This window comes from Solanum lycopersicum, chromosome 1 (assembly GCF_036512215.1).
Source record: "Solanum lycopersicum chromosome 1, SLM_r2.1".
In the NCBI taxonomy this organism is placed as follows: domain Eukaryota; kingdom Viridiplantae; phylum Streptophyta; class Magnoliopsida; order Solanales; family Solanaceae; genus Solanum; species Solanum lycopersicum.
This window is the reverse complement of record NC_090800.1, coordinates 79,934,014-79,954,144: the sequence shown is the minus strand read 5'-3', so window position 1 is coordinate 79,954,144 and position 20,131 is coordinate 79,934,014. Positions and strand designations below refer to the sequence as shown.

At 33.8% G+C, this 20,131-nt stretch overlaps 3 protein-coding genes and 1 long non-coding RNA gene across 4 annotated transcripts; all 4 read right to left on the bottom strand.

Moving 5' to 3' along the window:
* Positions 1–3,536: 3,536 nt before the first annotated feature.
* LOC104648949 (uncharacterized) lies at positions 3,537–3,985 on the bottom strand. Its single transcript, XR_742884.4, has 2 exons — positions 3,800–3,985; positions 3,537–3,666 (listed from the first exon to the last, which is right to left on the bottom strand). It is a non-coding gene; the product is annotated as an uncharacterized lncRNA (long non-coding RNA).
* Positions 3,986–6,230: 2,245 nt separating this feature from the next.
* Positions 6,231–9,889, bottom strand: LOC101262456 (putative pentatricopeptide repeat-containing protein At3g25970). The gene is made up of 2 exons (XM_004229714.5): positions 7,413–9,889; positions 6,231–6,848 (listed from the first exon to the last, which is right to left on the bottom strand). Exon 1 carries the CDS (start codon positions 9,670–9,672, stop codon positions 7,558–7,560), a length of 2,115 nt encoding a protein of 704 aa, XP_004229762.1. The 5' UTR covers positions 9,673–9,889; the 3' UTR covers positions 6,231–6,848; positions 7,413–7,557.
* Positions 9,890–11,086: 1,197 nt separating this feature from the next.
* LOC101262150 (uncharacterized) lies at positions 11,087–15,734 on the bottom strand. Its single transcript, XM_004229713.5, has 2 exons — positions 15,179–15,734; positions 11,087–11,444 (listed from the first exon to the last, which is right to left on the bottom strand). The coding sequence occupies exons 1-2, from the start codon at positions 15,401–15,403 to the stop codon at positions 11,370–11,372; spliced, it is 300 nt and encodes a 99-aa protein (XP_004229761.1). The 5' UTR covers positions 15,404–15,734; the 3' UTR covers positions 11,087–11,369.
* Positions 15,735–16,099: 365 nt separating this feature from the next.
* LOC101250749 (transcription termination factor MTEF18, mitochondrial) lies at positions 16,100–19,919 on the bottom strand. The gene has a single exon (XM_004231103.4). The coding sequence runs from the start codon at positions 19,902–19,904 to the stop codon at positions 18,012–18,014; it is 1,893 nt and encodes a 630-aa protein (XP_004231151.1). The 5' UTR covers positions 19,905–19,919; the 3' UTR covers positions 16,100–18,011.
* Positions 19,920–20,131: the final 212 nt, after the last annotated feature.

Sequence of the window (20,131 nt, the reverse complement as noted above, 5' to 3'; positions counted from 1 at the left end):
GAAAGAAATAAATTCTCATAAACTCCAACAAAAGTACAACAATAAAACTACATTGCTTTAGTAATGCCTAGTACCAGAAAGTCATGAATGTACCAAAACATCTAAAGAATGAACCAAAGTCAAAAAAGAAAATGGGCACAACTCAACCAATATAAAAAGCATCTAAGAACTAGTCTATGTCCGAAATTGTGGACAAAGACTTAGAAGAAAATTCAAGGCAGCCAGGAAGAACTAGCTCACCCGTGAACTCGAAATGATCATTGATATTATAAGGGGGTCTGTCAAAAAGCGGCCTGAAGATGCCTTCTACTCAATAAAAATAAAAGCAAGTGCAGTATCATACACAATCACAGTGTACTAGTAGGATCACATCACTATCTCACTAAGTGCGACATATATAAGTCATCACAACAATATAATCGCATGCACATGCCAAACATCTACAATATTATCAACATGTATAAACAACATACATTTTCACAATTCATAAATATCGCAATTATGTCAAGTAATTGGTCCTCTCATGTAACCTAAATTGTAAACATACCATAACATGGTACCCGATTCATTATATATGTCGAAAAGTGACAATCGATCCCAGTTAGTTATGTTGGAACGTGGAAATCGATTCTAATCAGTTATGCCGGAACGTGACAACCAATCCCTTCAACACACCACAATCACAACTACATTTTCAAGATCATACAATCAAGAAGTGATTCAAGGCATATAGTCATTCGTCTATCTCATTTATCACAAGTGTGATCAATAATGCAACATTCACATACATACATGTATCATAATGAATCAAGAACAAACTTATATCACATAATCATAGAATCACAACCATCACCTACCTTGAAACAAGCTTGAAACCCTAAGAATCTTGATCCTTCCTTTTTCGGATTCGTTCAGCTTGTTCATGATCTACAAATAATCATATAATACAGAAATCAATAAACAATCACTAATATCGGATTGCTAAAAATTCTAACAATTCCAAATCATATGCGTGATCTCAACTATTCTAACTAGGACTTTTCCCACTGTGGTTTTCAATTAAAAACCTTCACTAATTGATAATAACCCAAGAAAATAGGTTTATGGATCGAAAAATGGATTCGGGAAGTGAAAAGCTTACCTTTGACACCAAGAATGGTGAAAAACTGTCAAGAAGTCGTATGGGGTCTTTCCTTAGCTCTCAAAGTCGAAAAGTGCATAATAAATATGTTTATGGGTTCATTTACGATTTTAAGTCGTGTCTGGCCCGCTACAACGACACTCACCACGCTACAGCGGCCCTGCTAGAGCGACAAAATTCAGCATCCAGGCGGCTTGCACAAAACAGTGAGCTATTTATTTAATTTCAAGACTCCTATTTCACAACACACCTCTAATCAACAACACTTAGAAAATATTGTTCACACTATGATCCCTCATGTAATCAAATTCATAATCAAATCACTCAGTCGTCACCAGATTTTTCTACACCTCAATGACTCCGATTTCATCCAAATCTGAATTAGGCTGAGAAATTTCAACTTACCATATAAAAATTTCGACGCAAAATTTTTTTCGTTGACTTTTCTATAACGACGAAATTCGATCATTACATCCGCAAAACACACACAATTGGCCGTATATTCATTTTTAAACTTTCTTCTTCTATTTATTTTCTTCCTTGATTCCCGAACCACCATTTATTTAGAGCTTATTTATTTGATTATTTTTTTAAAAATAAATTGATCTCTTCAAATTCATGAAGTACCACTAGCTATTTGATCTCTTATCGAACAATAAATGACACTTTCATGACAAAAAATTCCATTTTATTTTTACTTCTAGATGTTTGGTTTCTTTAAGCCTTAAAAATGGGGTAATGTAAACTATAACAATGGAGGAATATATATATATATATATATATATATATATATATATATATATATATAAACAATTTTATTATCAAGGTTGTTGATGATTATAGTTGAAAAATAAAATCGAATCGTAATTCGAATCAACCTGATTAAAAAGACCAATAGTTGATTTGAATTGGTTTTAAAATTTGAAAATCAATACTATTTGATTTGATTTTACTAAAAAACAACAGTAAAAGTAATTAAATCGAACTGAAAAATTAGATATATATATATATATATATATATATATATAAGTTTTATAATCATTTATATATTATTTGTAAATAAAATATAAATATTCTAATTAAATTTTAATTACCATAATTTCTTAACTTTACTATTTTCTCAAGCCCAACACTTAAATTTTAGCTCAACTATTACAATCACAGGTCCAAGTCCATCAAAATATTTTACTTTAGTCTTTACCTACCCTACCTCACATAAGATAGTCATATTTTCTCTTAATTGAATCTTTGCTGGTGTAATAATAACTCTAGGCTTAATTGAACTGATAATAGATTTCTTGTGGACTGTCATATATTAAATATTCATGTCTATCGAGATACGTATGTCCTCAAAAAATTTATTACTTTCAAACAGACAATAGCCAAATCGATGGTTGTATTTTTCATTTGATTTGATTTTAGAAATTAAAAAAATCGACTAGATTGATTTGACTTTGATTTTAAGCAATAACCGATTCAAACCGAATCAGGTACACCTTTACTCATAATAATGCAAGGGTATAATAAAATATTTATTTTGTAGAGTTGTAAATCAAACACTCGATTAAAAAAAAATTGTAGCATTACTAATTTTTGCATTGCTAATCTCTGCATTGTTAATCTATGTGTTACTAATTCATGCATTATCAATATTTGTACCGAACCACCCGTAAGTCGTCTAAACATAATAAGATGGATTATGCATAATAATGAGGAAATTGAATATAAAGTATTCTTTAGCCACTCTTTAATTTTAATTTTTCATATGATATATTCAAGACTCTAAAATTAGATGAAGTTCTTTATTTTAAGACCATAAAATTTAAAAATCTCCGTTACTTTAATTTTATTAAATATATGAAATTAAAATTAAATTAGCAAATTAAAAATGGAGGTGTTCTCTCGAGGGGACTAGAATTTTCACCAAATTGTTTAATAGAGTTCCTTCATCAATCAAATTTTACATTAAATTAAATATTTAATGTAAAATATTTGTTCTTTGATTAATTTATTAGAAAGGGTCTAGGGTCCTTTCTGCTCAATATTTTTTGTCAAAAATATTTGTTCTTTGATTAATTTATTAGTGAATTTTTGTTTGCACATATATAATCATACCATGTCATCTTTTGAGTAGAAACTTAATTTATTACCACAATAAATTCAGATCACATTTTTACAAAAAAAAAAAATCCTGTTAATTATTAGTATTGTTATAGGATTTTACTTGTTGAATTCATATTAATTATTGATGTTGATTTTTCTAAGCGGTTCATTAAGAATTCTTTAAGTCATTCTTACTAGGTGCATAATTCAACATAATTAACCATCTCATTTTAAATTGTAACAAATATTATGGAAAAAAAGAAGATAAATATGAATATAAAAAAGAAAATAATAAAAGAAAACTCTTTTAAACATGTTGAGATAAATATATTAATTCATCCTTCCACAACACATTATACATCTATGAAAAAAATAAGCACAACAACATTTGCCTTTTTTGCACACTGTTGGAGAGCAATTTTCTGAAATACACGAAAAAAAATATGTTATACACATTTTTTTTTAAAAAAAAATTATAAAATAATATATATCTCAATCAATAAAAAATAAAAAAAAATTAAAAGTTGTATATGAAATTTGTAATAGTAAACATACTTGTTTTTGTCATGGCAGTGCTACGACTTGGAAAAAATAATTCAAATGTTATTGGTTGAGGTGCAAATAATGGCTCTTGAGTAGCATGAATTAATGGTGAATAAAAAACAAACATGATAAAAATCATGCATATTATAGCATTCTTTGATTTTTCCATCTCAAATAATTATTAATTTAGAGGTGTTTGTTGGTGTACTTGATAATGGTTCCTTTTATAGTGAAAATTCAAAGGGAGTTGTTACATATAATAATTAGTATGCATTTAAAGGAGATTACAAAAATTAAATATAGTTATATAAACATTAACTTGGTCTAAGTTTCTTGGTGAAGGGTCAAAAATATAATAATTAGTATGCATTTAAAGGAGATTACAAAAATTAAATATAGTTATACCCTTTAATTTTATTATTTATTTGAATTGACTAAAATTAATCAATTTCAATTAAAATTATATGATTATTTCAATTCAATCCACTAAATTAAGCAATACTCATAAAAGAAAAGACACATTTATGTTGTCTGTTAAAAAATTGACTTATCTAAGTCATTTTTGGTTTGAGAAAAAGATCTCATTCGTATCACATTTGTTAACTGAAAACAGTTAATTTCCGTTGTATAGAACCATTTTTTAGACGTGACTAATCAAAATTCAGCCACATCATAAGGCATAAAAATATTGATCCGTTATTTTTAATTTGTTTGTCTTACTTTTATTTTTTATTTATTTCAAAAAGATTTTTTCTTTCCTTTTTTTTTAACAATTTTTCAATTTCAAATTTCCATGATTACTTGTTTTTTTCATGGCAATGCTACGACTTTGGAAAAAATAAATCAAATGTTGTTGTTGATTGAGGTGCAAATAATAACTCTTGTGTAGCATGAATTAATGGTGAATAAAAAACAAACATAATAAAAATCATGCATATTATAGCATTCTTTGATTTTTCCATCTCAAATAATTAATTACTTAGAGGAGTTTAATTTGTAGGTACTTGATAAATGATAATGGATCCTTTTATGCTGAAAATACAACAGATTTTCAAAGTAAGTTGTTCCACATAATAATTAGTATGCCTTAAAGAAGATTACAAAAATTAGATTATCTTGGTCTAAAATAAAGGGAAAAAGACATAAGTACTCTTCAAATTATATTTGAAATTTCATCGACATACTTAAATTTAACTAGGGTTTTATTATTTATGTAAACTATGATTTCATGTCAAATGCTATGAACATAATTTTCAAGTTTTACAGGGTGTTTGGATTGACTTAAAAGTAGGTCAATTTTTAGCTTTAAAAAATATTTGATAAATATAAAAAATAACTTAAAATAGAAAGTGTTTGACAAGGTTAAAAATAACTTAAAATAAGCTAAAAATTAAAAACATATCTCCCCTTACTTTTGATTTTTTGATTTAAAATCATCTCAATATAACTATATAATTTTGACTTAAGTTTTTTAAGTCAAATTCAGACAGACATCGTTGACTTTTAAGTAAGCAGTTTATGTGGAAATCCAGTCAAAGTTATCAATTATTACTACTCCCCTCTTTGTTTGATATTGTTTGACCTTTATATTAAAACTAATTATTTAAGTTGTCCAAATTATAAAATCAAAGACTATTTTATTATAATTGATTACTGACACGCCCTTAAAAATAAATAAATAAATAAAATAATTTTACTATATCATTCCTCATTATTATAAATCATAATAAATAGTAGAAAATGAAAAGTACTTAATAATAAAGGTAACGGGGCATAAAATGGTGCTTCATCGGTTTCAATTTGTTTATCTTACTTTTCTTTTTAATATATTTCAAAAAGAATTTTTCTTTTCCTCTAGCAATTTCTTAGTTTCAACTTTTCTCATGATATGTCTAAGAACTCCATGATTAAAACATATTTTGCTACATTGTACACATATTTAGTTTAAGACCACAAAATTCAGAAGTCCTTTTACTTTCCTAAACTATGTGTCAAGTCAATACCAGAGATGTGAGTAAGTCATCTTTTGAATTTTCAAATTGAACAAATCTCTGTAAGTATAGTAGACAGTAGCGAAGCCATAAATTTGAGGTGTGCAAATTTTCTTCTCAGTTGTGCCAAGAGTGAGGAAAATAAGATATACACCCATAATTACTACTAACATTTTAACCTGCATAATTTTTCAGCGAAGGGTGTGCACCGAACCACCCTTTGCCTAAGATGACTCCGTTTTGATAGTGGACAAGTAAAACGGGACGGAGAGAGTAATGTTTTTAACTCTTTTTTGTTTTTTTCTTTTGGTTGGGGTTTGGGGGGTGGGGGGATTCTTTCTAGCACACATATTTGCTTTATGTGCTGAAGTAACTTTATTTCCTGGTGCTACAAATTCACCAAGTCAATCATATTAACCTGGAAAAGACTTAACAAAGTGCACAATTTCAGCTGAATATGGAAGCAATTAGTTTCATTTCATTGAAAAAAGATAAACAAGAGAGAAGATTAAGAGAATGTGTATGACACAATGCAACATGGGGCACTAATACTCTTATGTCACATCAGGTATATTTTTGTATGCTTAACCACACATTTTAAACTGTCTTACATAGCTAGTCGATCAGTAAAAACATGTAACTTCTTGAATCGTTCGCACAGGATCCACGATGCTGCAGAATAGCATGTCAATACTTCTACTTGCATAGAATCTTGTGCTTTACTGATTCTGTTTGAGCTGCAAAACTTTTGTGATCATTTGTTGTTGACGCGTTACAAGCTCTTACTGTCAATGTGCTTGGTAGTTTCTGTGACCTATCCAGAATGACTTCAATAGCATCTGAATTCTTCATGATGCACTCTTGGCTTTATTGAACTTCATAGTTCGATGTACTTCCTCCACCTGCTCATGCAAACTATAGTTCCTCGCTATCTGAATTTGAAGTTGCAAATCATCAGCTTTACCGATATTCTCTCTTTTTAGTTCTTGCATGAAGGACATCAAAGTATCATCAAACGTGAAAGTGATAATGCTAGTGGAGTATTTGACACAATCTGCATGTTGGTATTCCTGCAACAAGGACCATTCCTCTGCTTAAATTCATAAAACTTAAGTGCATGTGACTAAAATAAGCACACTCCTATATTAAAAATGCAGTATCCACAAAACATGGAGATAGAAGAAGGAACCCAACTTCAGTTGATCGAAATAAAACCTAAAAAGTTCAGCCAACTTCACCAGAAATAAAGTCTAAAATTGTTTTTGATATAAGCCTGGGAGGGGACCAGAAAGAGGCGGATAGAGTATAAGCTGTGAACCAGGAAAGCCAAACTGTTCACCCAATTTACATATTTGGCAATTATCTTTTAGATTCCAAGAATCAGATAAAAAATAAGGACAAAAGTAAAAAATTTACGAAGTAGGACCGAAGACTTTCAAGGTCAGAAAAATTCTAAGTGAGGCTCAGCAGACGAAGTATAAGCAATATCTGAGGGGTGGATTTTAGTGGAATGGCATTTAGTGTGCTGGCTATACCGATATTTTATATCTTCAAGCCTGATCAAAAGTGTGGGTAAACTGGAATTGCAAATGCAGCTATTAGCCTATTACAACTAGTGGAGACTAAAGAACAACCTTGCGTTCCATTTATTCAGATAGCAGATGCAGCTACATCCACATCGCTGAGGGCTGGGCCAACTTTTTCAGTAGATCATGCTTATCCATTTTGACAAGATAAAGGCACCAGACTGACAAGAACCTCATTGGCTTGAACATGTTGTTAAACCACTGATTCCTGATCACCCGTAGAAATCATTAATTCGCTAGCATTTTCAGATCCAGAGAACATGATCTCATCTGTCAGCTCTCTCAATTTTGCATAAATCTCATGGCAATTAGGATGTGATAGGTCCTCCGCATTGAAACTATGCACCTCGTTTTGGACTTCTATCCAACTCCAACCAGGTACCTTAGTGATACTCCTTTCCCTCATCAGCCTCTTAATGTTAGCTATGTTATCCCACTTCTTGAATTGTCGGTACATGTCTGAGAGCAAAACATAGGTGCTATGCTCTCCTGGCTCCAATTCGAGCAAATGGCTAGCCACCTCACTTGCATATTCAATATCACCGCATGATCGACAAGTACCGAGTAGAGTTCTCAAAACCATAGCATCAGGATCAAATGGCATCCCTTTAACTAGCTCTTTTGCCTCCTCAAGGCGCCCAGCTCGCCCAAGTAAATCAATTGCACAAGCATAATGTTCCATTCTAGGAACAATTCCAAAATCAGCTTCCATAGACTTGAAAAAACGGCAACCTTCTTCAACCAAACCAATGTGACTGCACGCAGTCAAGACTGCCACAAAAGTGATATGATCTAGTTTCACTTCACTTTGTTTCATTAGGTAGAAGAGGTCAAGCACGAGCTTACCCTGCCCATGTTGTGCATAAGCAAACATGATCGAGTTCCAAGATATCGAACTCTCTTTGGGAGAAACTTCAAAGGACTTCCAAGCATCTTCAATGATGCCACAGTTGGAGTACATAAGTATCAAAGCACTGCTCACATGCTTATATGACTCAGAGCGCAGTTTTAGTGCAAAGGCATGAACTTGTTGACCAAATCGAAGAGTAGCCAAATCTGAACAAGATCTCAGGGTGGCAGAAAAGGAATACTCATCCATCTCCAGGTTTTCCACCCTCATCTTTGTAAACTTTTTGAAAGCAATTTCACTCAAACCCTTCTGTGACAATCCGGTCAAAATGGAGTTCCAAGAAACAGAATCCTTTGCATCCAGGTTTTCAAATACTGTCAGTGCATCATCCATAGAGTTTGTACATGATTTGACATACATGGAAATCAACACATTCGAGATTATAGTTACATTTTCCAATCCCCTCTTGATAACCAAAGCATGCAAACACTTCCCTTGACTGTTATGTCTACCCTCAAAACAACCACTTATTATACTAGTATATGTATAAGAATCCATTTCCAACCCAAGCCTTTCCATGTCCAAGAATAGTTCAAATGCTTGCTTCTCCTCATCATGTTCTAAATAAGCTGCTAGCATTGAATTCCACGTTACCGAATCTCTGCAACGAATAGTACCATCAAAAACACTTTCCGCACTTTCAATACTCCCACACTGGGAATATGCAGTAATTAGCGCATTAAATACTTTGACTTCACAACGTAAACCAAGTTTTTCAACTTTTCCATGAACCTGCATAGTCAACTTGTAAAACTTATTTTCATTAAGCAATGTTAGAAGCGGAGAGAAGGTTCCATCATCCAGCTGCACACCCTCTTGCTCCATACCTCTCAACAACCAAAAACCATACTCTATATCACCTTTCCCTGCATATCCTGCTATTATAGCATTCCATGAGACATAATTACGTTCAGGCATGGTTTGAAACACTTCATTTGCATCGTCAACTTTTCCACACTTAGCATACATGTCCAATAGCGCACTGGCGGCGTAAACATTCCCGACATAGCCCATTTTAACCACATCACAGTGCACCTGTTGACCTAAGGACAATAAGCCATTAGAAGCAATACCCTTTAGTATGCTTCCAAAAGTATAGTCATTTAAACAAAACCCATTTTCTTTCATCAAATTAAGGAACACCCAAGCACTCTGAAATCTCCCAGAATTGACATATCCAGAAATCATGATGTTCCAAGCAGCGGTATCTCTGTGGGGAATTTCGTCGAACATGTTGAGAGCAGTACCAATTGCTCTGCATTTTGTGTATCCGTTTAAGATGGTAGTGGCAATGTATGTATCACTGATGCGTGCTAACTTGATATCTCGACAATGGGCTGCCCTTACTTTTGACAGGGAGGTCGCTGATCTTTCAGCGAGTGAGTGCAATAGCTTCATTCATGAGTAAACTATATTTGGCAACTCAACTCAATACCAAAACTTGATTTTTATATGTATATAGCTAGAGGATAATTTAGTCTTTTGGATCATTTTTTTTTTTTGGTTATATGTATAGCTAGAGGATAATTTAGTCTTTTTCGATCATATTTACATATTATAACATATAAATACATCTTGTAATTGTTTGAAGTATCTATGGAGATAATTATTCCCTAGTGTATCAAGCATAACTTAAGTTTTAATTATAACAATTACTCTTAAAACATAAGCTAGTTTCGGCAAGTTTAGTATAGTTATAAATATTGAATGGCTTAATTATTTTATGTTTTTTATTTCTTTGATTGAGCTCATATTGGGGCTATAACTAAATTCGAATCGCGCTCTACAGAGCCCATTTAGGGATGACGCTTCCAATTAAAAAAAATTCATATCCAAAATTCGAATCACAGACCGCTAATTAAGGGTGAAACGCTTTCGCCAATAAAGTTACTTCTTATTGTAAATTAATTATGATTAAAGTTATCTAGTTTATATAGTATTAAATTAGCAATACATGTTTTTATATGACAGTAAGAAGTCGTGAACAATTGAATATGAGAAAATTATGCATTATACCAAACTATTAATTCAAAATAAATGTACTATAATTAGAGCTTTATTTAATTTCAATTTGGAGCATACTTCTTGTCATTCGCCTCTCCCTGGACTCTCGCTCGCTCCTCTCTCATTTTTCAGTCATCTCTTGATCGCTTCTCTAACTTTGTACATACATTTGTGTTTGCATAAAGCGAGAAAGAATATACACAAATACAAATTCATATCTCTCCGTCTTATACGGTCATAGTTATATATTATACAAATGCAGATCTTCCCATGCATGTTCTTTTTTGTCTTTCTCTTTCTTGCTTTATACAAATATAAATTATACAAATAAAATGTATTTGTATAAAGAGAGGGAGAGAGATTCAATATACAAATACAAATATTTTAACTCAATTCAATTGTATACAAATTTAAATTCAAATTTCATGCAGATATACAAACACTCATTAATACATATACACAGTACTTACATATATACAATTATCTAACTGATATACATATAAAATTCACCTCTGTCCCATCATTGTCTTCTCTCTCTCCCAATCTCGCTCGTCACTTTAGCCTAACACAAAGACCATATACATATACAAACACAATTTTCATAGACAAATGAATTAACACTCAATTTATACAAATCGCTGCTATTTATACAAATCAAATGCTCCATAGCAAACATAATTTACCTATGGAGAGCAAATAGCAAAACTATAGTTATAAAGCGTTAATATGATTTTTATCTTTGATATTCCTAAAATTAACTCTTTTTATTAAGCGAAGCAAGTAATTTTTCAAGCAAAGAAGAAAAAAATTAAACCCAAACAACTGATGCTCTTGTAGCTGTCGTAGATGCAGTTGATATGATACAATATGCCAGTGCATAGTTGGATATACTTATCCACTAAGTATAAATTAACCTTGTATATAGAAAAACAAATGTCATCCATTTTATTACTTAGGTACATGCCTGGGGTAGATACCCTTTCGGATATGTGCTCCCCTTGGAATTGAGTTTAGCAAGAAACTACACAGATGGAGATCTTCCTTGGTCAATCGTCTTAAGGCTACTGATTCGCGATAGTGCTCTAAAGTAGTCAGTCTTCTCGTGCCCTTCGTGTCAACCCAAGTCCGGTTCTTATACTTTCCCCGACAACCTTCATGTCTTCCACCTGTGCATTTTGCAACAAATTACTGCACATAATTTTAAAAAAACTGAAAAAAGGAGATTAATTGACACTGATTGAAACTTATCGAGAGGGTCAAAGCGTATCCCAACAAAAAGTTTAATGCAACTTTTTGGGTTTCATTGACCCAATTGTCGCTTACGCAGCACACGAGGCATGAAACACGTCCTATGGTTCTCGCCTTATATTGGCGAGTATCTCAATCTTTAACTCATTCAACACCATTCAAATGGCCTAGACACCTCCAAGCTTCTCACTTCGATAATGCTCAACTCCATCTTCTTGGAGAAACTCACATCTCGCTTATAAAACAAGTCGTAACTTGATGGTGGTGTCCAGTGTTCACCTGTGTGCATTTATGAATCCCCTAGATGACCAGTTTAGCCTAGAACCATTGATTGCCCGCAATCCTACCCAGCAATGCAAGCGCAAATGAGATCATACCAAGTGTTTAGCTAGAAAACAGACATGATCTCCAGGTACTACTCATATGTATAAAAAAACCACTACGTTTACAACTAAACTAGACCTAACCCTTCTAATCTTCTTTGAGCATGACACTGCTCATTTATACGCATTTCTCTCTCCCTCCATGTTCCTGACATCATGCCCTTAGTACAGAAACTACAATATGAAATTGATATTTGCGTTATTGCATGAATACTTTGCCAGCAGTTGAAAAATTACATTGACCAGCCTTGTACTGGATGAAATTAAAAGGTGCTAATTTTACACCTGAACTATACCTAATTTTTAGCTATATATTCTTCCTGTAGGACTCCAGCCGTATATAAGCATTTTCCGTTCCCTCAGTTCCTACCCTTTAAGATCAAGTGATAAAAAAGTATGTCAATGTGCTTCATGTAGACAAACACAGTAACATGCTACAAGGTTTTAACACGTCATACTAGTAAAAAAAGAGTTTGATTTTATAATTTTTTCCATCTAATGGAAACAGGAGAGGAAGAAAGGATCCTTTCCGATGATAAGATGAATAAATAGGAAAAGATGAAGAGAAAAATATGTCGTCCAACTTTCACAAATTTTGTGTGCATGCTGTGCACACTTGCAAAAATATGAGTAAAACACGATTTCTTTCCAATATTATATGATCCCACACAAATGAAATGAGATAACAGTATATGAAACACAAGGTAAAACCAAATAATCTTACATGTAACTTGTCAAATATCAACAGCTGAATACTTTCCACATTCAATGAACATGTCCAATTTGTAACACATGTAAAAGCATCAATTTTTTTCTACTTTCAAAGACCACCACCAGCAACATCAAGAACAACCAGTGTTGTGGACGGCGAGAGGCGACAAAAGGCGACAAGGGCCTGCCTCGCCACGCGGCGAGGCGCTTGCCTTTTTGAATAAAGGCGCCAATTAATACCAAAAATTAAAAATATTTAACTGCATATTTTATCCAAAATCTTAATAGCAATAACACATATTAGCAAATATTCAATTCAAAAACCAATAGTAGATACTAAAATGTCTAAAACTTTAAAGACCAAACAATTCAAAATACAATAAACCAAAACTTTAAAAGTCTATTCTTCTTCAAAATTACCCTTGAGTGCCATAATTCCATCCAATGTCCCTCTTTTGCTAGCAACCGCCATTGATTATTAAATTCAATTAATTCGTTGTTTAGGAATATTGGAATAAATAATTAGAAAAATGGAAAGATTTTTTTTTAATTAACTGCCTATAATTAAAAAAAAATTACACAAAGCAGTAAGCAATTAAGCACTGCTTACAGCCTTGCACCAAAAAAACACAACTGAAAAAAACTGAAGAAGAAGAACAGAAAAAAATTGTTGAAGAAGAAGAGAGAAAACGACATACCTGGAGAACAGAGAGTCGCGAGGGAACAGAATCGTGAGCCGGCGGCCGACGAGGAGAAGGAGAACAGAATCCGACAGCGATGGAGAGTGAGGGAGAAGAGACAGCAATGGAGAAGAGAAGAGAACTGGAGAAGAGAGTCAATCGAGAGAGAGAGTCGCGATGGAGTTTCAGAAATTTCAAAAGTAATAAAAAACCCTAATTTTGACTAATATTTTTAATTAAAAAGGCAGCGCCTTTTCTGTCGCCATTGTAGCGCCACACCTCGCCACTCCTCGCTTTTTTGCTATCGCCTCGCCTCGGCAGAGAATGGCGAGGACCCATCGTCTCGCCTCGCCTCTCGCCAAAGGCGATGAGGCGCTCGCCTTTTGTAACACTGAGAACAACGCATCAATCCAAGCAAATCATTCTATCCAAATCCATCGTTCTAACTGTTGCTTAGACTCGTTGGCAAGCAACAAGACATCCCACTATACTTGATGAAAAAGTACCTAAAAATTTGTTCTTCATATCACACAGTAAATTTGCCTTGGACTTGAAGGTGTGAGCTGCTTCCATGAGCTTTCATTTTCTTTGATGAAGCATAAGCGTTTAGTACTTCACCGAATCCACTACAGTACTTTAACCAAAATGCTTCAGTGTATCCTAAATACTTCCAGGAATTTGTATCAATGGGCTGAATCTATTTTCCATTAGAGCAAGCAAATAGTTCCACTATCACCAACTTGAGACATCACAAAGGCATTAACGATTCATGTCTCCTTGAAAAACTTTCCTATCCAACTCTTTCCCAATACCCTCTCTACGATATATTCATGAAATTAGATGCCCCCCCTCCCCAGGATCAAGTACATGTGGTAAGCCTACTTAGGTAGGGTTCCAAACCTCAGTTCTTATCAACCTAAGGTGTGTATAATCTACATCTTTCTAGCTAGAACTAGGTCAAATAAGAATCATTGTTTCCCTCTGCTTTCAATTTCTTATTCATTGCATGCAGCCAAATACTTGTATAAGCAGAAAGATTTCCAGCACCCAAACCAAGTCTCACAATGTCACCAAGCACAGAGAGATGGTGCTATCAAAATTTATTCTCAGCAACGCAAATAAACTTCATCCAACCTATAATTGGAGAAGTTCATAATGCTTACTAATGAACTTTCTGACCTATGGCCATGAAACCTTATCAATCGTTCCAAATAATTAAAAGTCAGAACCTAATTGCCCAAACAAGCTTGAATTCTTACTTACTCTAATTATTAAAGTTCTCAACTTGAACACTAAATCTCAGAATTGTGAATTCTGCACCTAAACATTTAAAATAGAAAATCATGTAATATAAAGCAAAATAGGAACCCAGATAGCAGGTTGTAGCCTAGAAGTTAACTACCATGCAACACAATGCACAATAACACCATCGTAAACCTCAGTTTTCTTTCCAATCTTCCTTTTTCTACCACAAAAAGAACACCTTCCTGAAGAATGGCTGGGAGGGTCAAAAAAAAAAAAACTGATTTATTCCAACTGAGTGATAAGTAGGATCTCCATTCAAGCAACCACTTAGCAATTGTTCATTCTAATGTCTAAGGACTCCAGAAAGGTGTGGTAAACAGAGAAAGCACAAAAGAACAATAAACACCACAGCTTAGAATCTTAACTCCATGCCGTCACAGGGAGTATTTATTTCAAATGTCAGTTGAATACCAAATTCCTCCACACAAATACATAAACCTTAACAACTCTAACCCCTACCGATTGCAGTACATAGTCAGTTTAGGTTTAGTCAACTGAACTCCAATAATACTATAAAAAAAATGACAAATTTCTTTAGTCTATTAAAGAAGTCAGCGCAAAGAGAGAACTTACCGAGTGGATGCCGCAGGCGCGAAGAGAAGCCATAGAGGCGGAGGCGGTGGCGCCGACGAAAAGCGAGGCGACGGCGAAGGCTTTAAGTGGCATCATTCGACATTCGCCGGCAAAACCTCTCCTATAAGCGTAAATTCCCCATAGTAACTGACCTGTACTCGCGGCTGCCCACCATCGGTATCTGGACGTGCCGTCAACAGCGGCGTTTTCTTCGTTTTGGTTCATTACCGCTTCATCGTGTCCGATCACCGGCGTCGTAAGGAGCTTAGTAGTCGATTTCGGCTTTGTTCTATGGGCTTCCCGTTTGGGCTCACTGTTGGTCCAAAGTAGAAACAAGTTTTGGGCTCATTGTCAGCAGAACCCGTATAAGTAAGTGAGCGTTTGATCATGTTTCGTTGTAATTTTTTTAAAAAATAATAATTTTTGTTTTTGCATTTTAAGTCATACCAGCAATGCGTAACAATTTTGCTGCGATGTTTGAATTTCATATCAGTAAAATTCAATTATTTTTGTATAAACTTTGCCCATTTGTGGCCACACTCAATCATATTTGCTTGGTTAATCACGTAATCGTTGTAGAGTGTTGTAAGTACACAAACTTAACTTGTAACAAGAAGAATTCGAGCATTCACTTTATCTTATCATGTATGAAGTTGTTCAAAAAGCGAGTAGATGTGAAAAAAAAAAAGAATTAATAAGTGGATATGAGTTAAAATAGTGATGTCCAAATAGGATGCTCCTGAGTCTTGAGAATTTTTACTTTTGAGCCAAATAACTTTGATTTATTATGACTTAACTATCTATAGATTCAAACCATTTGAACTTGCTCGAAATATAGTACAATCCGCTCATTTAACACCTCTGTCTAAGATGAATAGACATCCAGAAAAGTAATGCTACAAGAATATTAGTAATTACAAATATGATAAACTCAAGGTTTCAATAATGGAAATATAAGTGAAAACAGTACACACTTCAAAATAGTATATAAAATTCAATGGTTTCAAAGAAAACTAATTACATCCAGCTGAATATCAATGCACAGCTAATCTTCAAAAGATCAAAATAGAAACAAAGACAAAGGAGACAGTGGTTTGCAAATAAGTTTTCTAAAATTATACAAGCTGTGTAACCAAACTAAAGTAGGTATAGTATTTCCATTTGGATGTAGTTGTCAACAACAACAAATGAATCTAAGGAACACAATAAGAGAGATAAAACCTCGAAGTTAATCTTTAGGGATCTTTACAAGTTTCAAGTTAGCACATCAACTGGAAAAGAATCATTATCATACTCGTGTTTCATCCATAACAGGTGTACTGCAGCCCTCAAGTAAATCACCAGAGCAAGGGTCTCAATTATGAGTAAGAGTTCTTTTAGTCTCATCAAATCTTTGAGACTCTCTCATCTTCATCCAGTAAAATTACACTACTAGTTGAAATAGATTAAGTAGTGATGCAGAAAACAAAAATGCACAAGGATTTGACTTACAACTGAAACAAAGTAAACATGTCAAACCAGCGGAAATAAAGGAAGTAAATGGCTGGTATATACCGTGTCCATCAGGCCTCTTTCTGTAATCAATATCTCTAAATATGCAAGAGTGTGTGAAGTGTGAACCCCTTACTCAAACTTAGGAGGTAGTAACTTTCACCATTTAAGCAGATCCCCCCTAAGGGCTAAGGGACCGTAACTTTCACCATATTCAAACACAAGCTAGGGAAAGAATAATTACAATATAGGATGCTAATATTAGACAAGTCTTTATAAAGGCAAACAAACTGATGAGGAGAAAGTGAACATGCTTCCTTTCCTACTACTTTTCTGCAACTTGAAATTGTGAAATTAATCCTTCAGGAAGATTTTGGCATTAAAGAGATACTATTAAACATGTGATTTAATAGTTAGTTGTACTTTACATAGATATAAGTATATAAAGACAACTTGCCAATATATTGTGACTGTTATTATCATACTCACATACAGAATATTATTAATGCATGAACAGAAGAGTTAGATTTAGATACCAGAAAGACTCACCCGCCTCTTCAGAGCTTCTTTGTTAGATATTAAACTTATTTCCCCAGCCAGTTTGAGCCATTGCAAGCAGGAAATGACCTGCAGGCTAACACATAAAAAAGCACCTGCTGAGCTTCTAGATAAGTTTAACACAATGCTCACGTTCTAGGGAGATGTTTTTCTTTTTACTACTTATCTATATCAAAGTTGTAAGTGAAAGGCACACTTTCAGCAGCATTGTAGTCCCTGAAGTACATTGATATTCCATAATATTAATAGTATTCAACTGATCAACTTTACTGCAGATAGTTTTCAATGTATCCCCTTAGTCCCACTCGCAAGATACAACTGGAAACACAAAAAAGGCATTTCTTTCCAGTTAGACAAAAATCTGATTTGGAGCATATTTCATCACAATCACTCAAGAAGATATTAATATTTGGCCCTTTGACAGTGAAACCATCTTCCTTTCATTGTTGAACTACTACCATTTTTTGAAAAATGAAAACAAAGGAAACAACTTGTTAGTCAATGGACAATTCCTGCTTCTGATTTTACAAAACTTATTAACACAAATTTACTCCTTCAGACAGCATAGATCAAACTTGTGCTGATAAATCTGGATAATTTGCACTTTTAATTATAATGGCAACGTGATAGTTACATCTTGTGTTTCAGTCACAAGCCATGCAATTGTTTTAAAATCTCACAATGAGCTATCAGGAGCAATAACACAAGAAGGATGTACAAGTCAAAATCTTTTCATTTGATAACCATCTAAAAGATTGACCAACAATAAGCACTCTGATGTGCCTTAGCAACTTATTGAGTCATTTTCCTTTGAGAAACTATCAGACCACTTTTTAGGGGCATCTGGATGAATGTCAGAGATGCGAGCCATAAACATTTTATCACTAGTGGCAACAATACTTGCAAGAGAATATTTATATCGACACCAATCCTGTTCTCTAAGCCACTTATGGAATCGGCAACGGGGCATAATCCTCTTCTCCAAGTCATAACATAAACAGGATGGGAAAGCACAAAGCTCCTTCTGTGATAATCCCATATCCAGGAAAAGAAATTTTATTTTTTGCTCAAGAAATTCAGCTTTCTGGTTCAGAATCTTTGGACACGTTGTAAGCATTTTGCAGAGTGTCGATAACTTAATTCCACCACGAAGTAGGCAATCAAACCGTTCCTGTAACTCATCACCTGGACCATGCAACAGAGACAACACTTTCATAGTCACCTTGTTTTCTCCAAAACCAATCCCATGCAAGAAATTTAATTTATGAAGGGTATGAAAGGGTGTTCTCGTCGCCTGAATTTTCTGCAAATGCTCTGCATAATCTTCGTCAAAGTCTTCAACACTGCCAATAACATAGTTACCTAAAAGACTATGACCACCATTTTTTAGTCTGTCAAAGAACCATTCATTTAGATCCAATGATCTCAAAACATGAGGTACATTAGCTATTCTATTTCTACCCATAATGTATTGGTATGTTTGGGCAATCAATTTTCGTTTATTTACACCCAATCCAAAATGTTTCAAAAATCCTACCGTCGAAATCATACGAACTTCCAAATCAAAACTCAAAATCTCAGGCTTCGATAGAACTAAAAGTCCAATCTCTTCTTTTCTCACGTCTAGTCTACAAAAAAAATCAATCTTTTTAGCCAAAACCTCTTCAGAGTAATCAATAAAAATGCTTTTATTTCTTCCCATCGATTCACCAATCTTCCCTTTCTCACAACCCAATTCATAAAACATTGCAATTTTCCTACAAATCTCAAACCAAGCATTTACATTTCCCTCTACAGAACTTGCAAGATCAAAATCCAGAAACACCCTTTTCAAATCATCAAACAGCATACCAATTTCATCCTCACTCTTTTCACCCAGGACATATGGGAAAGCTAGGGAAATACCAATAACAGCAACATTACAAAACCCATATCGTTCAATATACGAAAGCCTCTCTTCCAATTCATAAGGCTCTTTACTAAAAATTGAAACATCCCCTTTGTACAAAATACACAATTTGTTCCAGGGGAAACCATAACAAGCAAGAGAACAAGAAGCATCAAAAACTTTACTGTCTTCACACAAGAAGCATTTGTTCACATGCAACATAGAACTAATTTCTACGTGATTTATACCAATGCTCTCAAAGAAAAACTCAAATTCATTAATGGGGTGGTACCTTAAGAACCTCTGAATTGAATTGGGAAACCGATTACGAGAAAATGGGACTTTAGAAACAAGAGCCAAAAGGGAAAATCGCGAGTTTTTACCCATGTACTCAGCAAAACAGAAGGGTAAGGATCTAGTGCAATGGAAGTATTCAGTGAGTACTTCTTGAGCTTGTAAAATCGCTTGGGGCCTATATTTTGCTGGAATCTTGGACAGTGTTGGAAGCTTTTGGTGTGCATTTGTAGAGAAAAATTGGAGCTTGAGAGTTACACAGAGGGATTGAAGTGTTGGGGTTTTACAACGAGAGAGCATTTCTGGTGATTGGGTTGGGAAGTAGCGTTTCAGTAGTTCTATATAGAATTCAGTAGAAAAATGTTTACCTCCGGCGAGTATTGACGGAGGACATTCCGGTGAGTTTGTCGGCTTTTCTTGAACTGAACTGCACAAGGGATCGATCGCCAGTGGGTTTTGACTGTTTTGGAACAATTGAAGAAGTTGCAGTATCATCCCTGTAATATTAGTATTTGTATGTTTGATCCATCATTTCTTTCTTAAGTCATTTTGAGTCATTTCTATTAAGTTATACATATATGAGTTTTTTTTATTCACAAATTTGATTTAATAAATAGGAGGAAATATTTTTAGTCATTTTTAATAGGTCAAAAAACGCTATTTATCTTTTTTTTTAAAGCAATATTCACAAAATAAAGTAAGTTGATATTAATTCTTATTAT

Coding starts and splice junctions, on each gene's coding strand:
- LOC101262456 (XM_004229714.5), bottom strand. CDS start 9,672: ATGAAGCTATTGCACTCACTCGCTGAAAGATCAGCGACCTCCCTGTCA.
- LOC101262150 (XM_004229713.5), bottom strand. CDS start 15,403: ATGAACCAAAACGAAGAAAACGCCGCTGTTGACGGCACGTCCAGATAC. Junction 11,445..15,178: donor GCGCCTGCGGCATCCACTCG/GTAAGTTCTCTC, acceptor CAAAATGCACAG/GTGGAAGACATGAAGGTTGT.
- LOC101250749 (XM_004231103.4), bottom strand. CDS start 19,904: ATGATACTGCAACTTCTTCAATTGTTCCAAAACAGTCAAAACCCACTG.